The 24,547-nt window shown below is 36.2% G+C and overlaps 1 protein-coding gene across 1 annotated transcript in view; it reads right to left on the reverse strand.

Moving 5' to 3' along the window:
- Nucleotides 1–24,547, reverse strand: part of PSMD14 (proteasome 26S subunit, non-ATPase 14) — a 99,646-nt gene that overhangs the window by 64,948 nt on the left and 10,151 nt on the right. The window contains exon 3 of the mRNA XM_043894240.1: nucleotides 23,833–23,884. Within this exon, the coding sequence (XP_043750175.1) occupies nucleotides 23,833–23,880 (48 nt within the window). The 5' untranslated portion in view covers nucleotides 23,881–23,884. The remainder of the gene's footprint in view (nucleotides 1–23,832; nucleotides 23,885–24,547) is intronic.

The following is a 24,547-nucleotide window of genomic DNA, read 5'->3' on the forward strand; positions in this document are numbered from 1 at the left end:
GTCCAGTGGTTAAGTCTGTGCTTACAGACTTAACAGACTGCTTCCACTGTAAGGGTCATAGGTTAGATCCCTGGTCTGAGAACTAAGAACTCACATGCCACACAGTGCAGCCAAAGGGGGGGAAAAAAAACAACACAGATCATAAAAGAAGACTGATCATCATCAAGAAAGTGAAAAGACCAGAAACTATAAAACTCTTCTAGGAAAACATAGGCAGAACTCTCTCTGACATAAATCACTGCAAAATCCTCTAGGACCCACCTTCCAGAGTAATGGAAATAAAAACAAAAATAAACAAATGGGACCTAATGAAATTTAAAAGCTGTTGCACAATGAAGGAAACCATAAGCAAGGTGAAAAGGAAGCCATAAGAATGGGAGAAAATAATAGCAAATGAAATAACTGACAAAGAATTAATCTCCAAAATATACAAGCAGCTCACGCAGCTCAATACCAGAAAAATAAACGACCCAATCAAAAAGTGGGCCAAAGAACTAAACAGGCATTTCTCCAAAGAAGACATACAGATGGCTAACAGACACATGAAAAGATGCTCAACATCACTCATTATCAGAGAAATGCAAATCAAAACCACAAAGAAGTATCATCTCATGCTGGTCAGAATGGCTGCCATCAAAGTCTACAAACAGTAAACGCTGGAGAGGGTGCAGAGTAAAGGGAAGCCTCTTACACTGTTGGTGGGAATGTAAACTAGTACAGTGACTCTGGAAAACAGTGTGGAAATTCCTTTACAAACTGGAAATAGAACTGCCATACGACCCAGCAATCCTACTGCTGGGTGTACCACCAAGGAAACCAGAACTGAAAGACACATATGTACCCCAATGTTCATTGCAGCACTGTTCACAATAGCTAGGACATGGAAGCAACCTCGATATCCATTGGCAGATGAACGGGTAAGTAAGTTGTGGTACATACACACAATGGAATATTACTCGGGTACAAAAAAGAATGCATTGACTCAATTCTAATGAGGTGGATGAAACTGGAGCCTATTATACAGAGTGAAGTAAGTCAGAAAGAGAAGCACCAATACAGTATATTAACACATACATATGGAATTTAGAAAGATGGTAATGACAACCCTATATGAAAGACAGCAAAAGAGACACAGATGTAAAGAACAGACTCTGGGACTCTGTGGGAGAAGGCGAGGGTGGGATGATTTGCGAGAACAGCATTGAAACATGTATATTACCATATGTAAAACAGATGACCAGTGCAAGTTCGATGCATGAAGCAGGGTGCTGAAAGCTAGTGTTCTGGGACAACCCAGAGGGATGGGGTGGGAAGGGAGGTGGCTTCAGGATGGGGGGGACACATGTGCACCTGGGGCTGATCCATGTCAATGTATGGCAAAAACCACAATACTGTAAAGTAAGTAGCCCCCAGTTAAAATAAAGAAATTAAATTTTAAAAAGTGAAAGGAGAACCTATAGACTGGAAGAAAATATTTACAAATCATATATGGAGGATTTTGTCTATAATATGTAAAGAACTTTAACAGCTCAATACTAAAAGAAAAATAGTCGTTTTTCTTTTTTTTTTTTAGTGGGCAGCAGATCAGCATGCAAAACATATTATGTCCTTCAGGCAAACAGAAAATACCAGATAAAATACATCCACACAAGACAGAACACAGAAAACTAAAAGGACATATGTAAACATATGATTTTTTTTTCTTATTATTTAAATCTCTTTAAAAGAGATTGCTGTGAAAAATATTACAGCAGTTCCTCAAAAACTTAAAAACAGAATTAATTAATTAACTAATCCTGCAATTCCACTTCCGGGTATATACCCAAAAGAATTAAACTCATTGATTAGAACAGGTATTTGTACACCAATGTTCACAGCAGCATTATTCACAATAGTCAAAAGGTTGAAACAACCCAAATATTCAACATCAGATGAATAAACAAAATGTGGTATATCATACATGGAATATTATTCAGCCTTAAAAAGGAAGGAAATTCTGACACATGGTACAACGTGGATGAACCCTGAAGATATTAGGCTAAACAAAACAAGCCAGTCACAAAAGGGCAAATACTGTATCAGTTTAGTTCAGTTCAGTTGCTCAGTCATGTCCGAGTCTTTGCGACACTATGAACTGCAGCACGCCAGCCCTCCCTGTCCAACACCAACTCCTGGAGCCCACCCAAACTCATGTCCATTGAGTCAGTGATGCCATCCAACCATCTCATCCTCTGTCGTCCCCTTCTCCTCCTGCCCCCAATCCCTCCCAGCATCAGGGTCTTTTCCAATGAGTCAGCTCTTCGCATCAGGTGGCCAAAGTATTGGAGTTTCAGCTTCAACATCAGACCTTCCATTGAACACCCAGGACTGATCTCCTTTAGGATGGACTGGTTGGATCTCCTTGCCATCCAAGGGACTCCCCAGAGCCTTCTCCAACACCACAGTTCAAAAGCATCAATTCTTCGGTGCTCAGCTTTCTTTATAATCCAACTCTCACATGCATACATGACTACTGGAAAAACCACAGCCTTGACTAGATGGACCTTTTCTGATTCCAATTATGAGGCACCGAGAGTAGAAACAGAAAGCAAAATGGTGGTTGTCAGGGGTTGGAAGAGAGGGGAATGATGAATTATTGCTTAGTAAGAGGTACAGAGTTTCTGTATGCATGTGTGTGTGTTAGTTGTTCAGTCGTGTCCAACTCTTGCAACCCCATGGACTGACTGTCTGCCCATGGAATTCTCCAAGCAAAAATACTAGAGTGGGTTGCCATTTCCTGCTCCAGGGGATCTTCCCGATCCAGGGACCCGACATTGCAGGCAGATTCTTCACTGTCTGAGTCGCCAGGGAAGCCCTCTCTTCTGTGTGTGTCTGCATGGGGTGATGAGTAAGCTATGGAGTGGGATGCTGGTGTTCAGTGCACAACAGTGTGAAGGGACCTAACGTCTGAACCATACACTTAAGAATCGTTAAATGGGCAAACTTTGCTAACAAATATTTTAGTACAATAAAAAAAAGACTACTCAATCAAAAATAATAAAAGTAAACTACACACTTTATAACAAGTAAGACTAAAAAGTATAACAGCAATATACCAGTGCACGCTCAGTCACTAGGTCGCATCCAACTCTTTGCCACCCCATGGACTGAAGCCCACCAACCTCCTCTGTCCATGGAATTTTCTAGGCAAGAACAGTGGAGTGGGTTGCCATTTCCTACTCCAGGGGATCTCCCTGATCCAAGGATCAAACCTGAGTCTCCTGAACTGGCATGCAGATTCTTTACCACTGAGCCACCTGGGAAGCCCAACATGCCACCATGAGATACAAAATATATTATTTTAACATTCATTTGCTATAAGTAAGGTAATATAATATGACCTGAAGGAGGTAGAAATAGGAAAAAACAACAAAAGAACAAATGAGAAAAATACTATGAAAACAGTAATAGGCTGAAACTTTATTTTCTTGATTTCTCCAAAATCACTGTGGATGGTTACTGCAGCCATGAATTAAGAGACACTTGCTCCTTGGGGAAAAAAGCTATGACAAAACTAGAAAACATTAAAAAGCAGACACATCACTGTGCTGACAAAGTCCGTATAGTCAAAGCTATGGTTTTTGCAGTAGTCATTGTACAGATGTGAGAGTTGGATCGTAAAGAAGGCTGAGTGCCAAAGAATTGATGCTTTTGAACTGTGGTGTTGGACTCTTGAGAGTCCCTTGGGCTGCAATTGATCAAACCAGTCAAAATCCTAAAGGAAATCAACCCTGAATATTCTTAGAAGGACTGACGCTGAAGCTGAGGCTCCAATACCTTGGCCACCTGATACGAAGAGCCGACTCACTGGAAAAGATCCCGATGCTAGGAAAGACTGAAGGCAGGAGGAAAAGCGGGCAACACAGGATGAGATTGCTGGATGGCATCACCGATTCAACGGACATGAGTTTGAGCAAACTCTAGGAAATAGTGAAGGACAGGGAAGCCTGGCATGCTGCAGTCCATGGGGTTGCAAAGAGTCAGACACAACTGAGTGACTGAACAACAGACTGAAACTTAATTATATAAATAATTACATTAAATGCAAATAATCTTAAAATCTCAATTAAAAAAGCCAAGATTATCAGAGTGGATTAAAAACAAACAAGACCTACCTATATACTGCTTACAAGAAAGATAATTCAAATAGGTTGAATGAAGACCCGAATATATTAACAGGAAAAAGACATGGAAAGATATACCACATTAACAGCAATCAAAAGAAAGCTGGGATGCTATCAAACAATTTCAGATCACAGAACATTGCAAGAGCTAAAAGAAAACATTACATATCAATAAAGAGTTGATATGATCATCTCAAAAGATGCAGAATATGAATTTTAAAAACATCCAACATCCATTCCTGATGAAAACTTGGGAGAAAGTAAAAACAGCAAGCAGAGAACTTCTGTAATCTGATAAAGAACATCTATTTAAAACAAACAGCTCATACCACACTTGATGGTGAAATAATAAATGCTTTCCCCCTAAGATCAGGAACAAGACAGGAATGTCTACTTTTACCACTTCTATTCAACATTTCACTGACATTTACAGTCAGTCCAATAAGGAAAGAAATAAAAGGCATCCAGATTGGAAAGGAAAAAGTAAAACTGCCTTTTTTATAGACAAGGAAATCAATGAAAGAAAAATACTGCTTATAATAGCATCAAAGATACGAAATACTTGGACATAAACATGACAGGATATAAAAATTCTGTACACTGAAAACTACAAAAAATTACTGAGAAAAATTAGAGAAGATCTAAATAAATAGAGAGATAACCTGTGTTCATGGTTAGAAGACTCAATATGGTTAAGATGTCAATACTCCCCAAATTGATGTATAGATCTGATACACCATCAGTCAAAACCCCAGCAGATTTTTATTTATTGAAATTGACGTACTTAATTTTTAAGCATATATGAAGATACAAAGGGCCCTAGAATGGCCAATAACAACATTTAACAATGGCTATTAAAAAAAACCCTGGAGGACTAATACAACCTGATTTCAACATGTGTTATAGCATTCCAGTATTCAAGACTGTGCAATATTGGCTTAAAAAGATGAATAGAATGGAGATTCCAGATATAGGACCACACATATAGGGAGAACTGATTTCCAGTAACAGTACAACACAAAGGTAGAGAAAAAATAATCAACAATTGGTGCTATAACAATTGGATATTCACATGCAAAGTTGTTTTAAAAACTGAACATGATCCATATCTTGCATCATATACAATAATTAATTCAAAATGGATCACAGAACTAAATGTAAAACATTAAACTATAAAACTTCTTGAAGAAAAGAGGATATCTTTGTGACCTTAAACTGGCATAAAAGTCTTTGATATCACACCAAAGTACAATTTATAACAGAAAATTTTTATAGACTGCAAAGTTAAGAACTCTGCTCTTTGAAAAACACTAACAGAGTAAAAAAATAAGCCAACGATTGGGAGAAAATATCTGCAAATCACATATTTGATAAAGGACTTATATGTAGAATGTACAAAGAACTCAGAAAATTAATTAATATGATAACCCAGTAAAAACTGGGCAGCAAACCCGAATAAAGACCTCACTAAAAATATATATATAAATGGCAAATTAGCACATGAAAAAATGTTCAACATCATAATCATTAAGAAAACACAAACTAAAAGTATAATCAGATACTACCTTTTGGAATCGTTAAAATGAAAAAGATTAACCATAACACATACCACATATTTGCAAGGATGTGAAGGGACTGGAATTCTCACACTTTGATGGGAATGGAAAACAGTAAGTCATTTTTTAAAAGTTTGGCAGTTTTCAGTAAGTTAAACACACACTTACCATATACTGCAGCTATTCCACATCTAGGTATTTATCCAAGAGAAACGAAACATGTACACGATGTTCATAGCAGTTTTATTTGTAACAGCCCCAAATCAGAAAACACTAGAATACTTATGAACAGGTGAATAGATAAAGTGTGGTATGTCTCAGTTCAGTTCAGTTCAGTCGCTCAGTCGTGTCCGACTCTTTGCGACCCCATGAATCGCAGCACACCAGGCCTCCCTGTCCATCACCAACTCCCGGAGTTTACTCAAACTCATATCCATCAAGTTGGTGATACCATCCAGTCATCTAATCCTCTGTCGTCCCCTTCTCCTCCTGCCCCCAATCTCTCCCAGCATCAGGGTCTTTTCCAATGAGTTGACTCTTCGCATGAAGTGGCCAAAGTATTGGAGTTTCAGCTTCAGCATCAGTCCTTCCAATGAACACCCAGGACTGACCTCCTTTAGGATGGACTGGTTGGATCTCCTTGCAGTCCAAGGGACTTTCAAGAGTCTTCTCCAACACCACAGTTCAAACGCATCAATTTTTCGGCGCTCAGCTTTCTTCATAGTCCAACTCTCACATCTAGCCAATGAAATACTACTACTTAGTAATAAAAGAGAACAAGCTACTGATAACCACTCAGAGAAGAATCTCAGAATACTTATGGTAATGAAAACCAGACCAAAAGAGTATCTACTCTATAATTCCACTTGCTTAACAGTCTAGAAAATTAAATCTAATGTATAAAAGCAGGTGAATGGTTGCCTGAGGAAGAGTAAAAGGAGAGGGATTACAAAGTATCTAAATAAATTTGAGGGGAGGGAGTTGGTGGATGTTTACCATCGTAATTGCAGTGATGGCTTCATAAGTGTATGTATACATCTCAAAACTTACCAAATTACATACTTTAAGTATGCACTGTTTAGTGTGTGCTAATTATATCTTAGTAAATAAAACAAAAACAAAAGGCTTATAAATACTTCTATCCTAACTTTTTATAACTCAAAGATACTGTAAAGTTATTTAATGCCCTTCTTAGTACCTTCTCTTACAATCATTCTTAAATATAGCGACTACAAAATAAAACTCTTTTGTAAGCATAAAACTGAAAAAAGACCTACAAACAGGGTAGATAATATGATCTGTTACAGCTATTCAGCAAATTCAGGCATCATGGCAAAAAACAGCACTCATTCAGAGATGCCAATTAAAACTTTGTAAGAGGAGCTTTTCTTTCAGAAAAAAATATCAACTCCTGCTTTTTATCTACAGTGTAACTGATTTATAGCACACGCGCACACACACACACACACACACACTTTCCCCCTCTTTCTCTCTGCAGTCTCCAAATCTCCTATCTCATAATTTGCAGTTCCAAAGGCAGCTCCAAAAGTTAAGAGAAATTATGGTGTAAGGAGACAAATCTAGTTTAGGGATGCTTCATCAAGACTTGACAACTCACCACAATGTTATGTGCTTGGAGATAGCCAATATTTTAAAGTATTTGCTGAGTGCTGTATGACTTTACAAAACATTTTTAAATCCTCTCATTGTTTTATTTTTAATTGATCCTTAAAACAATGAAGCAGTCAAAGAGGTATAATCACACTTCCATAGAACATACAGATAGGAACAGATACACATAGGAAAATAAACATAGATAATTTAAATAATTGCAATCTACATGTCAGGTATATTCGGAACCAAATCTCTTGGCCCACAGTCCAATCCCTTTGATTCAGTGTATCATTTCAATGATTACAAATACTAAAATTATTATTACTTGCTGCCCAAAATCATATGCAGAGGCAGTCCGGAGACTTTCACTATGAACAAAAAATAACCATTTGCACCAGGTAATTACTATAAACTCAGTAAATAAGGAAGATGCTGCTGCTTATGAGCAATCTGATAAACTCCCTCCCAAACTATTTTGGAATTAGAAAACTAAATATGAGGTTTATGCCTCACTGCATAGTTTAAAACTCAGGCTCACTTTCCCTTGTGAAATGGGGCAAATCACACCCACAGCCCTGGTTATTAAAGGGTTAAACGGCATAAACATACCCTGCACATGTACAGTACCTGGCACGCAGCTGCTACCATCCCACCTACTAGTTTTAATGACAAATTTATAATATTTAAAATACCAGTGTCTATCAAAAAATAGCAATTCTAATTTTAATACAATGTGTATATATGCTTTAGAAATAAATATCAATATTAAAGCTAACTAAATTTAGATATAACAAGGCTAATACTTTGTTTTTCCTTTAACTGAGTTTCACTCACATACATGCCATTTAGGTACTCAGAATAAAAACAGTAACAAAAAACCCCCAGCACACATCCTTCATAGTATACAGACAAAGAACATGCCTGAAATTGGTTCTTAATCTGTATACTTGTATACCTGTTAAAATTTTGATTAACTTTAAAAAATTAAACTAACTTTTCTGTAAAGAACTTTGAATAAGAAAACAATTCTTATGACAGTGCAAAGTGTTAACAACAGATTTTAAATTTTATGAAAAGTGAAGTCAAGAAAAACTTAAAATACACTTATTAATAGTTGCCAGTGTAATAGCTACCAGTGTATTAAGAACGTAAAAATCACCTGTGGTCAAGAACTCATACTGCAAAAAGTTTACTTTTTCAATATACTTCTAAAGATTTTTTTTATAAGCAATATCACTGAAAATACTAAAGAAAAAAGTTATATCTAAACTCATAATTATGCTTCCTAATCCATGTAATTTTATGGCTGCTTCTAAATAGTATCAGCATTTTTATTTTCCTGTTTTCCACCAATATTCAAATATATTATAAAATATTCAAGCACAGGCAATGTTGTATTAAGACTGTGATCTTGCTTAAATTTAACCATTGGCTGACAGGCAAGGCACCATGTTAAGAGCTTGAAATGTACAATTTTGCCAGCTGATATACAAAAGTTCTAAATTAGCATATGAAAAGTAATCCACAGATGGCTATGTACAATTCACAGAAGGGAATAAAAGGTAGAGATTGTCTGTACTTACAAACCTGAAATGAGCTAAGCAAAGCCTTCTGAATGTTCTGCCACAATTTAACATTAAACATCAGCCTCTGGAGTTGTTATGGTCTCATTATTAAAACAGTAAGTAACAGTGAGGCTATTATCTACTACACCTAATTTGAGCTCCTAATACCATTCTTGAATCTTTTACATAAATTACTTCTAATAATCACATAATCCTACAGAGTGGATACTACTGTGCCTGCCATGTAAAAATGAGGAAGCCGAGGCTCAAAGTCAATCAATGTCTCCAAGGTGATCAAGGTAAGTGGAAAAGCCTAAATTCAAAGCTGCCAGTGATGTAGTAAATATCCTTGTGAAAACATTAAGACAGAAAACAAATTAAGCATGTATTGACAGAGGACTGGTTAAATATATCATGGTTCATACATAAAATGGAATAGCAAACAACCAGTTAAAGAAAAGGAGGCACCTATATACACATGTATCAATATACACAAGGGGCCAATCTCCAGAATGTACTATTAAGTATTGGGTTGGCCAAAAATCTCCTTCGGTTTTTAAGTAAAAGACAAATTTTCATTTCACCATGCTGAACAAAGTATTCACCGCTTTGTTCCACTACCTTTTGCCATTTTTCAGACAACTTCATATTCTTATCTTCCCAAGCAAGACTTTTTATCTTTTTGAGCAAAGAACTGTTCCAGGTGCCTTTTACAGTCTTCCAAGGAACTGAAGTTTTTCCATTAAGAGAATTTTGTAAAGACTAAAACAAATGGAAATCTGAAGGTACAATGTCTGGTGAATACAGTGGGTCAGTCAGAACTCCCCAGCAGTTTATGCCTAGCCATCAAAGAAATAAGAGGTCCTGTTTTATCCTGATGCAAGAATGCGTTTTCTTCTGACTAATTCCAAATGCTTTTTGTTGAGTTCTGCTTTCATTTGGCCTAATTGGTAGCAGTACTTGTTGGAATTAATCATTTGGTTTTCCAGAAGGAGTTCCTAATAGAGGACTCCCTTCCAATCCTACCATATACACACCACCACCTTCTTGGATGAAGACTGGCCTTTGGTGTGGCTGGTAGAAGTTCATCTAGCTTGCTCTACTATCTCTTCTGCTTCACATTATTGTACAGTAGCCACTTTTCATCATCCATCATAATTTGTTTCAAAAACAAACATTTTCACTACATTTAAGTGGAGAATCACATGTGGAAATACAGTCAGGAAGGTTCTTTTCACCTAGCTTACGTGGAAGCCAAACATCAAAGCGATTAACATAACCAAGCTAGTAGCAATGATTTTCAACACTTGATATGCATATTTTAAGTATGTTGACTCTCTCCTGCATGGTATAACATTAATTATTCTCAATTAAAGCCTCAGTTCGATCACTATCAATCTCAACTGGTCTACCTGACTGTGGAGCATCATCCAGCAAGACATCTCCAGCTCGAAACTTCACGAACGATTTTTGACACCTTCAATCAGTCACAGCACCTTCTCCATACACTGCACAAATCTTTGCTTTTTTGCATTTCACTTGCATTTTTTACCTTTCTTGAAATAAGACATAAGATGCCTAAAACGTTGCTTTTTCTTCAATCTTCAATATTAAAACAGCTACACAAAAATTCACCTATTTTGATCAGCTTTTTTTTAATGCACACTGATATGACAGCTGTCACAATACAATCTAACAAAATTGTTTCAAATGAAGTTGAAGACAACTAAGTGCTACTAGATCCATCTTATGGGGGAAAAAAAGATGTTTCTGGCCAACCCAAATATACATACAACACTGTTTAATACAGTAGCCATTGGCCATATGCAGGTGCTTAAACTTTAAACTATTTAAAATCAAATTTAAAATTTAGTCCTTCAGTCATACCACTCATACTTAAAGGGCTTAATAGCCACATGGCTCGTGGCTACCATACTAGGCAGCTAGATATAACACATTTCTATGCTCAAGGAATGTTCTATTGGACAGCACCGATATAGAATATTTTTGGAAGAACAGAAAGAAATTAGTAACAGTTCCTAGGGAAGGGGAAAGAAAAGCATGGACATATTTCACATATGCACAGTTAACTTCTTAACTCTGTAACATGTCAAATATCACCTATTTTAAAATAATGATTTGCCTTTTTTAAAATACCTTGTTTGGTTCTCAAAAGAATTGCATGATTTATGCTACTCAGAAGCATAAAAGGCTCAGAAGTTCTAAGGCATAACAGCTGGAGGGTAAGGGACAGAAATCCTCTCTCCTAGACTGCCTAGAAATGCTCCTGCCCACTACCCTAACTGTACGAACTGTTCTTCTATTCAAAATACTATTAGAGACACCGTGCAAAAAAATTACAGAGCTGCTATTTCTGAGGAATTAAGGAACAGGGACAGAAAAAAACATCAGGGAAAAAAATGCTTACAAGGTATGAAAGAGTAACTATGGTCAAAAGGCACAGGAGAAAGTTCTGTTCTTTTGGGAAGAAAGGTACAGGTAATACCGCCACACCTCTTCTCTTCTTACACTTCTGTTTAAAGCTCTATAGAAGAGCACTTAACAGTGACGGTCTCGGTTCTACTTTGAAGTCACTTTTTTCCCCAAATGTCCTATTTCTTCAAATGACACAGCACACTGAACAACTGAATTGTTACATGCCTCAATTTTCTCACCTGTAAAACAGAAACCTGTTGCCTAATCAACGTTATTCACTTACTACTGGACATTTTTGCCTAGGAGAGGGAATAGTCAAACCTTTGAGAACAAAAAGGTACAGTGGTCAGATACTCCCAAATAACAACCAACCAAACATTATAATTGATACTTTTCTCTCATCCGGAGACAGAGGATCAGCTCAGGGAAGCCGAAGGACCTGGGGACAATTCAAATATATGAAAATCTACCCTGGAAGAAAAATAAATAGGAACAAGATCCCAAACCATCCACTTTCCTGCACCCTGACACAGCATTCTCACTCTCTTCCTCTTCCGGAGAGCTCAGCCGTTGCTGGGTCTAGCCTAGGTCCAGAGCATGCCTTTCACCATTGCCCAAAACATACTGCCTTTCACAATGAGTTTAGGCAGGTCAGAGATCTGTGCCAGGGTAAACAGAAGGGCAAGCTGGTGTCCACAAAGGGAAAAGGGCATAAATTTGTCCCCACACAGACTGGTGACCAGGAAGTCTGCCCAAATTTCAGGAATCTGGGTTTATAGGGAAAGAAAAGCAAGACACAGTCCTCTGAGACAGGAAAATCATTCAGGGACTCCAACAGCTAATCATATCCACAAGCATTCAAGGAAGTCAACTCACTAATGAAAACATCCTATAAAATATAAGACCAAGCAAGGAAGACACAGCATTGTAAAGAAGGATATATGACAATTATTTCCAGAAATTTATATTTCCAAGTTATTATTAAATTTTTAAATATAATAATTATCAATATATAAGTTAAATCCTTTAAAAATATATAGGACAGATGTTAAATTCACTTCATATGATTACTACATAGAAACACTTAATGTGGCCTTAGACTACTATACATTTACTGAGGGGAGTAAACATCTGAAAATGAGTTCATATTAATGGAAAAGTGCAAAGAAACTTGTCAACATGTGCCAGTTCCATGGCCCACAGGCAATGAGCACCGCCTGCCTCTGCCAGTCAGATCACCAACCAACAGTACTGTGAGGCCATGAAAGAAGCTGTTCATACTCTGGTTTAATCTCAGCACAGGCCAGAGCAGCAGATTAAGCAGAACTTTACATCAGTGGCAGGTCTCCCAAGTTCTCTTGATGCCACAGAATTCATAAGTGGGATCAGTATGTTCTAAAAAAACATGGTACTGCAAAGGGAAAAAAAGGTTCCACAGCATCAAGCAGTATAATACTTGAAACCTCATCATCAAAGTGACAGTTTTCAAGTGCCATTTATGATGCCCTAGTCTGGAAACATCCCAGCTAACCCATCTGATCAACAATTTCACAGATGGAAGCACTTGATGGCTAATTGGCAAGTCTATTATTCAAATAAAACAGCTCTCTGTACCTCTTCTTTCATTATTACAAGTCAAGGTACAACAAGATTGGTCATTCAAATTAGCTTAATAGAAATCTCTTTCCCAAAATAAATTTTTTAATGAAACCACACATTTTAACAACTAGCTTAGAGTACTAATCAGTTTCTGAACAGTAAGGAAAGTGTTTTATAAACTAAAAGGAGTAAGAAACGTAAATCTTCTTTTAAAAGTTGTACTGTTTGTTTCCTCTGTCTTTATCAATGTCAAGATACAGTCATAAGGACTAAAATGAATAAAATAGTTACTCATTCCTTAAATATTTTAAAAACATAGGCCATGTAACAAACATCATCATAAAGAAAAATCCTCTCAAATATTTTAGGTTTCCTAAAAAAACTGTAAAGCAGGCATCTTCTCTTCATCTACATTTTGCCCAATAAAAATTCCAGACTGTTAAGGCTTTCTAATTTATGAAGCAAGTAGCTTAATGTTATATGAAGCAAGTATCTAACATCGTAGATATTATCTACCTAAGGACACGGTGTTGATGCAGAATAGGCTTTGGCCTCAGAAAGACTTGGGTTCCAACTCTAGCTCCACTTCCTGTTAGTTCCAAGACTTGACCCAATAATATGGAAATAACTATCCCTATCCATAGAGGATTGCTGTGAAGATTAAATGAGGAGATTATATACACAGAACACTCACATTAAATCATGCAAGCCCTCAGCATTCGTCCATTTAGCTCTCACCCCTTTCTCCCCCCTACTTCTATAAATTCCAGAGAAGAATCCTGATACAACTGTCAAAATATGTGCATTCTCTTTACAGGTCCATACATTTGCTCCAATCCCATTGAAACCTACATTCCCTATTCAGATAATCTGGCTATCTCCCTATATTCCTACAATTTTCAGACCCCAAGGCAAGCACCATGGAAGAACCTTGTAGAAAGACTGAGCTATAAAATATTTGAAGACCTCAGTTTCTACCTGTAAAGCAGAAACTAGGAAATGCATATAATAATCAGAACCTGCAAGGGGGAAGGCCATCGTAGTCAGAAACTCTGGAACGAGTTACAAACCGAAGTAAAATCACAATTATCTCCTTATAGTGATACAGCAATATAATAGTAACAAAAAAGTATTTTTTTAGGTAATAAAACAATAATTTCCCATGAAGTAAAAGAACATCTTTTCTATAAAAGAGAAAGGGGTGTTTTTCCAAAATTATATTCTATCATTCTGTCTACTTTTGATAAGCATTTTGCTTCTAATTACTCAGGTTCTTGTGTTTAGAACACTACAAAGAACTGACAGTTAACAGAGAGATACCACAGGCAGGTAAGAATGTAATCAGGTGAAAAGATAGGAAATGTATATACAATGAAACAGAAAAGTACAATTATCCCAGTCATCACTTAATTTTTTATTGTCCCTAAGCCTTCCCACTGTGCTCAACACAGGCATTCATTCAGTCTCCTCGAGGGAAGAGCGTGTGAAATCACTGACGACAGTCTGAAAACAGCACTGGAGGCTGCCCAGTAAAGACTATCACCAGCTCTTGGGGCGTACTTCCAGGATGCTCAACCCAGATAATAACTCACGAAGAACCACCTTGAACGTATGTTGTGGGATAGAACACTGGCAATGACTGTCCAGATTTTAAGTGAGCATGATACCTAAAGAACTGTCCAAATGATAATACGAACTAAAAAATTAGAAATCACGTTTACGCAAGTTTAAGACTGGAAGCCCGAAGATCAGTGTACCAAATGAGCAAGCTGACCAGTAAATCAAACATGTAAAATGATGCTCAGGGTAAGGAAGGAAAAGATATAAATTGAATTTTTATGATCATAACATCCCACACATTTGGAATATTAAGATATTACTATAATATTTTATTTTCCTATACTAGACAAAAGCATCTTCTCTTATTTCTCACTCTATATACCCTTTCTATCAACAGCAGTATCAGTTGTCATGGATCTACCATATCCTTGACTTTAAAAATCTTAACATTTTGTTTTTCCTCAGAATTTTGACTTTTTATTTCATCAGAATGTGATCAATTCTGGAAGACAATTTCACTGTAATTGAAAACACATCTCTGCTCCCCTTATGTTCTAAGGAATTCAAGCAAAGTCATTTATGGTAATTTCATATTGAAATAGAAATTTAACATTCACAAATGTCAAAGACCTTTCCCCTTGAAAGACCAGTCACAACTAGAAAGTTCAAACAAAACAACACAGATTAACCACAGTGCAACTACCAGAAATTTGTTTCCCTTTTACTTGAGAACACCCAAGAACAGATTTGAGACTTCTCAGGAGCATCACATTTTTCATAGGGTTTAATATCCATGCAGAAGAATTACATTACAATGACACCTAAAAAGAGTATGCTCTAATTAGCTTGCTTTTGACCTGACCTCTTTTTTAATTTTCTACAGTAGAAACATCAGCTCAAGTACATGAATAATGAGGAACTATACTTTTTAAATAATAAAATTATTACATCAAGAGCAGGAAATGAAGAGGATCACATGTGTTTTGTACTTTTACTTTGTTTCTAAAGCAAAATCACTATTTATCTGTAGTTAAGCAAAGAAATAAGGCAATTCAAATTTATTGACCCTTTAACTCAAATGGTAAAGAATCTGTCTGCAATGCGAGAGACCTAGGTTCAATCCCTGGGTCAGGAAGCTCCACTGGAGAAGGGCATGGCAACCCATTCCAGTATTCTTGCCTGGAGAATTCCACGGACAGAGGAGCCTGGTGGGCTACAGTCCATCAGGTCACAAAGTCAGGCATGATGAGCGACTAACACTTTCACACTTTACCTACTTCTTAATAGGAAGAAAAATGACCAAATTAATCTATCAATGTTTACAAAGGCTCTTTGTAAATGTTCAGAGGATCACATCAGGACAGATACTCAAAGAATCAAATGGGGGTAAAACATAACCAGAAGCATCCATCAGTATATAAAAACTGTCAATACAGACAGGTTAAAGAGCTCAGTAACATAAAGAACTCATAAAAAGCCTTTTGTAAACATCTGCTCATTTTCAAGCTACTGCACCAGCAATAAACAAAAGTTTTATTTCAAATGTGACAGGTGTAAACATCAACTGTACACTCATTCCTGCCTTAAGTCTCATCTTCAAGAGTATCCAGGTTCTTTAAAAATGGAAGTATGATGAGCAAAACTCCTGTGCTCAGACATCTCTAACAACTTCCCAAGTCACTTGGAAGAGAATTTCCTACAAGGCCCTACATGATCTAGTCTCTGGCAACCTCTAAAGTGTTACCCTCTTCAACTCCAAGATTAAGAGAGAATATGGAACATCTAAGTAAGGCATGAAAATAAAATTAAAATGAATTTCTGATTTTGTTTTACTTGGCAGCTTTTAAAAGAAGTTTAACTAAAGGAAAATGTTATTTAATGTTATTCACTGAGTTGTTCTTTTCCTTTATTGTTGTTCTTATTAAAAAGACAGAACATTATTTACGAAGTGGAAATTCCTTTTGTCTCCCTCCCTTCTCATGAACTTGATGTGGGTTATTCAGACGTGTGGTATACAACATGGTAGCCACTAACTACATGTGATTACTCAAATTTAAGTAAAATTAAAAATTCACTTCTTCAAATCATACTGGTACATATCATGGACTCAACATGCAGCTGTGGAATTTAAGTGACTTAAAATTCAGTGAAATTAAAAATTCAGTTGTTCCAGTCACATTTCAAAGGCTTAATAATAGCCATGTGTGCATGCTAAGTCACTTCAGTCATGTCTGCTCTTTGCAACCCTGTGGACCATAGCCTGCCAGGCTCCTCTATCCATGGAACTCTCTAAGTGAGAATACTGGAGTGGGTTGCTGTGCCCTCCTCCAGAGGATCTTCCCAACCCAGGGATCGAACCTGCAACTCTTAACATCTCCTGCATTGGCAGGTGGTTCTTTACCACTAGCGCCACTTGTGAAGTCCTTAATAATAGCCACATATGGCCAATAGCTATTGTATTAGCACATACAGCACATTTCCTTCACAGCATAAAGTTCTATTGGACAGAGATGCTTTAGAACTTGTAATACTTTTACCTTTAAAAAAAAGTTATTCTAAAAACAAAATAAAAAAAGTTATTCTGTTTTAAGAATTAACATAACGCTTTCATAGTGTATGTATATATCTACAACCTGAAATTTTCTCTTAATGTTTGTATTATGCATACTGAGATATAGAATCTAGTTCACTTTAACTGCTATATAATATTTCATCATAATGCATTTTGATACTTAAGTACTTTGCAATTTTTCAATAATCCAAACTGTCACACCCAGACCAACCCTAAGGAAAAAAAGGCTTCCATGAGAATTGTTGCTTCCTAAGCCTTCATTAACACTTCACAAGTGTTTGTTTAAAAAAAATTAATCTAACACTTGTTTTATTTTCATAACATAAAATTTACCATTTTAACCACTGTTAAGTGTACAATTTCATGGCATTAAGTACATTCACACTGTTGTACCATCGTTGGAGAAGGCAATGGCAACACACTCCAGTACTCTTGCCTGGAGAATCCCAGGGACAGAGGAGTCTGGTAGGCTGCTGTCCATGGGGTCACTAAGAGTCGGACACGACTGAGCATCTTCACTTTCACTTTTCACTTTCATGCACTGGAGAAGGAAATGGCAACCCACTCCAGTGTTCTTGCCTGGAGAATCCCAGGGACAGGGGAGCCTGGTTGTCTGCCATCTATGGGGTCGCACAGAGTCAGACACGACTGAAGCGACTTAGCAGCAGCAGCAGCAGTACAATCATCACCACCGTCTACAGAACTTTCGTCTTCCCAACCTGAAACCCTGTACCACTAAACACCAACTCTTCATTCCACCACAACCCCCAACTCCTGGCAGCCACCATCCTACTTTTTGTCTCTATGAATCAGACTAGTAACTCATTTAAGCGAAATCATAAAATATTTGTCCTTTTGTGACTGGTTAATTTCATTCAGAATAATGTCTTCAAGGTTCACCCATGTTGACGCATGTGTCAGCCCTTTTTAGGTTGAATAATAATCCACAATATTAATATACCACATTTTGTTTATCCAGTGAGCCATCAATACCTTTTGGCTTCTACCTTTTGGCTATTACAAATGCTGCTGCTATAAAGTGGCTGTACAAATATCTATTTGAGCCCCTAATTTCAATTATTTGGGCTATATACCCAGATATGGAATTGCTGGATCATATAATTCTATTTAATTTTTTGAGGAACCACCATACCATTTTCCACAGAGGTCACACAATTTTACATTCCTACCAGCAATGCACAAGGGTTTCTCTATACTCTCACCAACAGTTGCTTACTTGCTACATTTTTTGGATAATAACTATCCTAATAGGTGTGTCTTCCAAAATTATAAAGTTTAATTTTCATAGGTAGATCTTTAATCTACTTGCTATAGATTTTTGTGTACAGAATTAGGTAGGAATTTAGTATTAGTTTTCCTTCCCATAAAGCAAGCCACCTGCTTCAGCATCATTTAATGAATAGGCCACTCCTTCCCCATTAATTTTTAATGCCATCTCTACTATAAATCAAGTTTCCGTATATACATGTGTCTATTTCTGGACTTTCTATTCGACTATACTGATCTACCTATCTCTGTCTTGGGCAGACTCCAGGAGAAGGTGACGGACAGGGAGGCCTGACGTGCTACAGTCCGTGGAGTTGCAAAGAATCAGACACAACTTGGTGACCGAACAACAACCACCTATCTCTCTACCAGCAAAACACTACTTGAGTCACACAGCGCTAAAATATATTTTGATATTTGGTAAAACAAAATTTCTTTTTCCTTTCTAAGAATCTCTTTGCTATTCTTGCGGGTTTTTTTCTCCGATATAAATTTTATATTCAGTTTTCTAATTCCACAAAAATTCTGGTTGGTATATTTATTGGAACTGCATTGAATTTACGATTAACTGGAGAGAACTGGCATGTGATATTGAAACTCATCATTCATGAAAATGGTGTTATTTCTTCATTTATTACAGTCATTTCCCCCATTACTATATTAAATTAATCCCTTCTATAAAATGTTACACTAAAACCTATACGATAAATAATTGAAAGAACATTTCTGCTCCAAGACTCATAACAGAAACCAACAAATAGTTATTGGTTTTAAATAAAAAATCCATACACTGTGGATTTGGGAGTTATAACAAATAAAACAGATCATATTCAATTTGTGAAGCTTTTTTTAAGTCTAGTCACCCAGAATAACCCTTCAAAATGTATCTTACATCTCACCACTTTCAAAAAGCTTTTTCTGACCACCCCCTATAGTATTTTCCCTTATTTTTGCATCAGAAGTTACTGAAGTCAGTGTTAGAAAGATACAATCTGGTAACTTACAGGTAAAACATATGCTTTTAGTTTGTGTTTAGTTGGGCCTATACCATGTTTCTTAAAAACTAGAGACTAAAAAAATTCAAGAATTTCACACAAAAGTCATAGGATTTCTGACTTACAGGTTGTTATGTCTCTCTCTCTCAGAGAGATTCCATTCAGAGAGATTCCATTTCCATGCTTCCTGGGTTACCAGGGCAAACAAATCACACACTGATCCTTAAAGTTTCTGTCTAAAAGTGACCTGTTAATTTCCAATTCACACTCAACTGGCCAAAGCAAAATCACAAGCAGACCAAATTCAAAAATGATGGAAAGGCATAATCCTACTATGTTCCTAGAAGGATAAAAGCCAATAATATTTCATATAATTGATGACTTTAAACTCTTTCCTCCTACCTAGTCTCCAAACTACCACTAGAATTACTTTTCAAAAACACAGGTGGAATTATCTCACAGCTCTGATAAAAAAATAAAAAGTCTTCATCAAAGTACAACAATTGGAGAAAAAGTCAAATCACTAAGAATGGCATTCAATACCTGTTGAATGCCTGTATCTAATCTACTCCAAACTCCCTTACCAGCTTCCTTTCCCACTATTTCCCCTCATATCGCTTACTCTCCTGGCTTTTCTCAGTTATTTCTTTGTTATAATACAAAATTTAGTTCAAGCATCATTTCCTCAATTCAGTCTCACTTTCCCTTTTTGTGTAAAAACTTAAATACCATATCCTATAAAAATCACATTATTTATAATAAGCACTAACATTTGCTAATTCGAAGTAGTTAATATGTGCCAGGCCCTTAAAACATAACTGCTATATGTCTACTAGATTGTTAGGTCCCTAGACTAAATAATGATATTCTCGTTTACTTTGGTATTCCCTATAGCATACCAACCAACATATTAAAAAAGTCAAAACACTGGTCTAAAGAATTCAAATACAAGATAATGCCACTGACATTTTACTCCAGTTTCATTTACTTTTAAGCTTATCTTAACTCTTTCTAAAGTTAAAATTGACCAACAGACTTAAACTTTTATTTAAATTTGTTTTAATATGTATTTATTGGGCTGCACCAGGTCTCAGCTGTGGCATGCAGAATCTTTCAGTTATGGCATGAACGGGCATGTGGGATCTAGTTTCCTGACCAGGGATTAAACCCAGGCCCCCTGCATTGGGAGTGCAGAGTCTTAGCCACTAGATCAGAAGGGAAGCCCCTAAACTTGTGGGTGGAATTCCCTGGTGGTCCAGTGGTTAGGACTGAGCTTCCACTTCAGGAAACACGAGTTCGATCCCCCATCAGAGAACTAAGATCTGTAAGCCACGTGGCAAGGCCAAAATATAGATAAATAAAATAAAGTAACTATTATTAAGTTATTTTAAAAGAAACTTTTAGAGACTGCTGACTATGCTTTGGCTATGCCCATCTCTTGGGTTTAGTCTTGACTGCTTTTGGAAATAGCTTAGTTGCCAAGACCTAGGTTGGGATAGTTATAAAGACAATCAGGTAGTCTAAGGAGAGCAATAAATGCTTTTAATACAATCATCTCACATCTTTCAGTAATTTCAAGTTCATAAGCACTGTAGCAAAGAAAATAAAAACGTATTTGAAACAAAAAGCTATTCATTTACAAACTGTAATAGTTCTAACAAAACATCTGTTTTTGCTTCACTACTGATAAGTTATACTGAAGTAGGGTATTATGGACAGATTTAATGATTTTAGCCTGCTACTGTTCAAATAATAACATTTTAAAATGTAATATTAAAAAAAAACTTTAAGTTGTCTTATAAGGTATACATACCATAATGAAAAACTAGGAAAAGTAACAGGATAAAGCTAATGGAAGAAAGATTCAAGAAAGACACTGTGAACAATGCAATATATTAAAACAGTGAAAAGAGAACTCAAAGTGATGGCTCACTTGACAATTTGAACAATTCTAGTACAGTAATGGAGGAGGCCAGAATATAATCTCATCACTCAATGGAAGTAAGGAGGTAGAATACGTGAGCCTAAGCTATTACTACAGGAATTCTGGAAATGAAACATTTAATGGCAGGATGCAGTGCAGTTTTGGGGGGATACAGGACATTTAAATATCTTTGTAACAGAGAAAAAGGTCAGTGGAGATGAGTAAGGTTTCAAGACAGGATGGGATCAGAGAATAAGTGAAAGGATTGGCCAGGGAAAAGAGAAATGTCATTTCTAGTCAAAGAAAGCTGAGTCAGTAGGATGGATGGAAAACTTACTTCTGCTACAATGTCAATGTTTTAAAGGGCCATCGGCAAGGTTAACAGCAAGTAACCTGCCCCTATTTATGAAGAAATTCTGACTTTTCCATTTTATGGTAAGACAGTAACATTTCCCACTTATTTTTGGAGGGATAAAACAACTTATATCTCCTTTTCTACTTTTATTGGCTGCTACACATTATCAAATGGAAATGAGCTATTATCAATCCAAAGAACTTTGACTTTTTATTAAAACTAAATAATACACTTGGGACTTCCCTGGCACTCCAGTGGTTAAGACTCCCTGCTTCCACTGCAGAGGCGTGGGTTTGATCCCTGGTCAGAGAACTAAGATCCTGTATGCCATGCATGCACAGCCAAAAACAAATTTTTTTAATAAACAATACTTAACTTTTTCCACTCCTTATTACAAAATAATACACAACACTTCATTTTGTTGAAGTAACAGCTAGAACAAGGGCAAAATAAAATTTTAAGAAAAAATATAATTATTGAACACCTAGTATTTGACAAACGAGGTTATCACAGAAATAAGAACCCCATATATCATTCTTTTGAAAGTCTGTCATCTAATCAGAAAAATGAAACACATGAAGTAACAGATTCTCAGACAACACAATTTTAAGTTCAAATAAGAATACAAATTGAGGAGGAACACGTGCTGATGAAATTATCCAAAACCAAGGCCAGGTTACTGAACCAACTCTTAGTGTTCCGCTCAATGCAAAGGTCTGCAGTGGTCACCGAGGTATGTTGTAAATCAATTTGTGGTCCGTCAAACCATCATTTCATGTCCAGCAATTTCCAGGCATGGATTTCTGGCATGGATATATAATTTACTGCATCTAATACTTACGGGAAAAGTTATTTTGGTATTTAAATTTGAAGCAACTTCTCTTAAGAATTCCAGTAAGGTAATACCTTTACCTACATGTAATTTGCAGGCTAATGTGAAGCGTCTATACACCACCTCAGTTCACTTTTGACACTTTTATATACTTAAACAATATTATTGCTGATTTTAGAATGAATCAGAAAATTCTAGAAGCTATCTATAATGTTTGCAAAAGTATGAAAGCAGCTTTAGGGGCCAAGTTCAGAGAAACTTAGACCTCTTAAGCAAACATATTACAAAGATTTTAGAAAAATGAAGAATCATAAAGAAACATGCTTACAGAAAAGGAACATGAGAAATAGCCAAAACTAACAAATGGTCTATACAAGGATAAAATACAGAATCATAAAATGATTTCAACATCCTAAAAGGAAAAGGTTTATTAGTCATCAAGCACAATGGGCCTAACACAGAATTCTTGTAAAAGTGCCTAAGAAACATTGAAAATTTCATGAAATCTCAAACATGACTATTTCTCACACAAAATATTAGACTACTATGAATAAAGGAAGACAAAGTCATTGATAGTGATACAGAAATATGGGAAAGTTGATCACTAAAAGGGTTCTAAAGGTGGGTTAGAAAAATACTCCCAAAATGTCAACATAAAATAATATATTACATAAAAGTCTCACATAGTCATCTTTTTTGTGACTGGAAGACTGGGAAGACAATCACTGTAGAATTCAAAAAAAGCAGAAATTTCTTCTTCAGCTGAAAGCAGACAGAATATCCTAAGATAGAAATCTATCTGGAGGCTATTTGCCTCAACTGTACAGAACAACATAAAAGATAATATTAAAACTAACTGAAAACTAATTTAATTTTAGCAAGAATGTGAAAGAAATCATATATACCAAATTTAAAGGAAAAAGAGGTATTACTTATTCATCCATGTATCATAATTACTAGAAGGAATTTATCAGTGTTAAGATCGTACATACATTCTATGGGTTTTCTGGATCTTGCCAATAGTATGCAATGTTTACTTTTTCATGTGTTACTTTTAGTCTACATTGTAAACCAGAAATAGGATATTATGAGTCTCTCTTTTTTTAACCAAAAGGCAAGTGTGATTATCTTGCATATCTCAAAAGTTTAAATCAAAGCAGAGAAAATTCTTATTCCTAGGAGAAAATTAAATTAAGATAATAGAACATATTCTCACAAGTTATTTAGTGTTGGTATACAACGCCCAGCAGTAAGGGAAGCTTCTCACCATAAGGTTATCTATGAGAATTTCTTGGGAGTGATTTCTTTCTGTTTGGATAACTCGTGAAAGGCTTGTAATTAACACACAAAGAAACACTCAGTCCATATACTAACCTGGCCCAGTCCAGGCATACCTCCTCCAAGTCTAAGAAGTCTGTCCATACTTCTAGAAAACAGAGACAAAGAGAAACGTTCCTGAGCACAAAAGTGTTGACTCAGTTGCTGTCTATGTAATTCACCTCCAGTCACTCAGTATGTCAAAAATATTGGTGGTAATTACAACCCAACATCAGACTTCCTGTTAATTAACACCACATATTAATTCAAGAAGCTGTCTTCCATGCTAATTAACAGACCTTATTTTACTGCTTTGGTTTTGGGTTATCCCCAGTTTTAAAGACAAGCAATCTTAGCATACTTTCAAAACTTTGCTATCATTAAGTTAATTATATTTTCTTATTGTTATCTAATAAAGTACCTGAATGAGGAAAAAGTGCCTGAAATGCTTATCATATGTATGATTGAATCTCCTTCAATTTGTCCAGAGTGTACAAATAAAAATCCTCACTTTTAAATTAAATTTTAACATCCTCATTAGGAAGTTCTGTGCTAATTAACTTACAGCTTGTCAGTTATCATCAAAACTACATGTGAAAGACATTGTGAGCAGATTATGGATCTCTGAATTAGCATCAAAGGCTGTAAAACACACTCATTATCCTAAACGAAATATTATAAAGTAAACATTAAATGCATTAGGATAGTGTTCTAGAATCCACACAGATAGTTTGCATTATATCAGATACTGTGAAGATATACACCATTTTCA

The sequence above is a fragment of the Cervus elaphus genome, chromosome 33 (assembly GCF_910594005.1).
Source record: "Cervus elaphus chromosome 33, mCerEla1.1, whole genome shotgun sequence".
Taxonomy (NCBI): domain Eukaryota; kingdom Metazoa; phylum Chordata; class Mammalia; order Artiodactyla; family Cervidae; genus Cervus; species Cervus elaphus.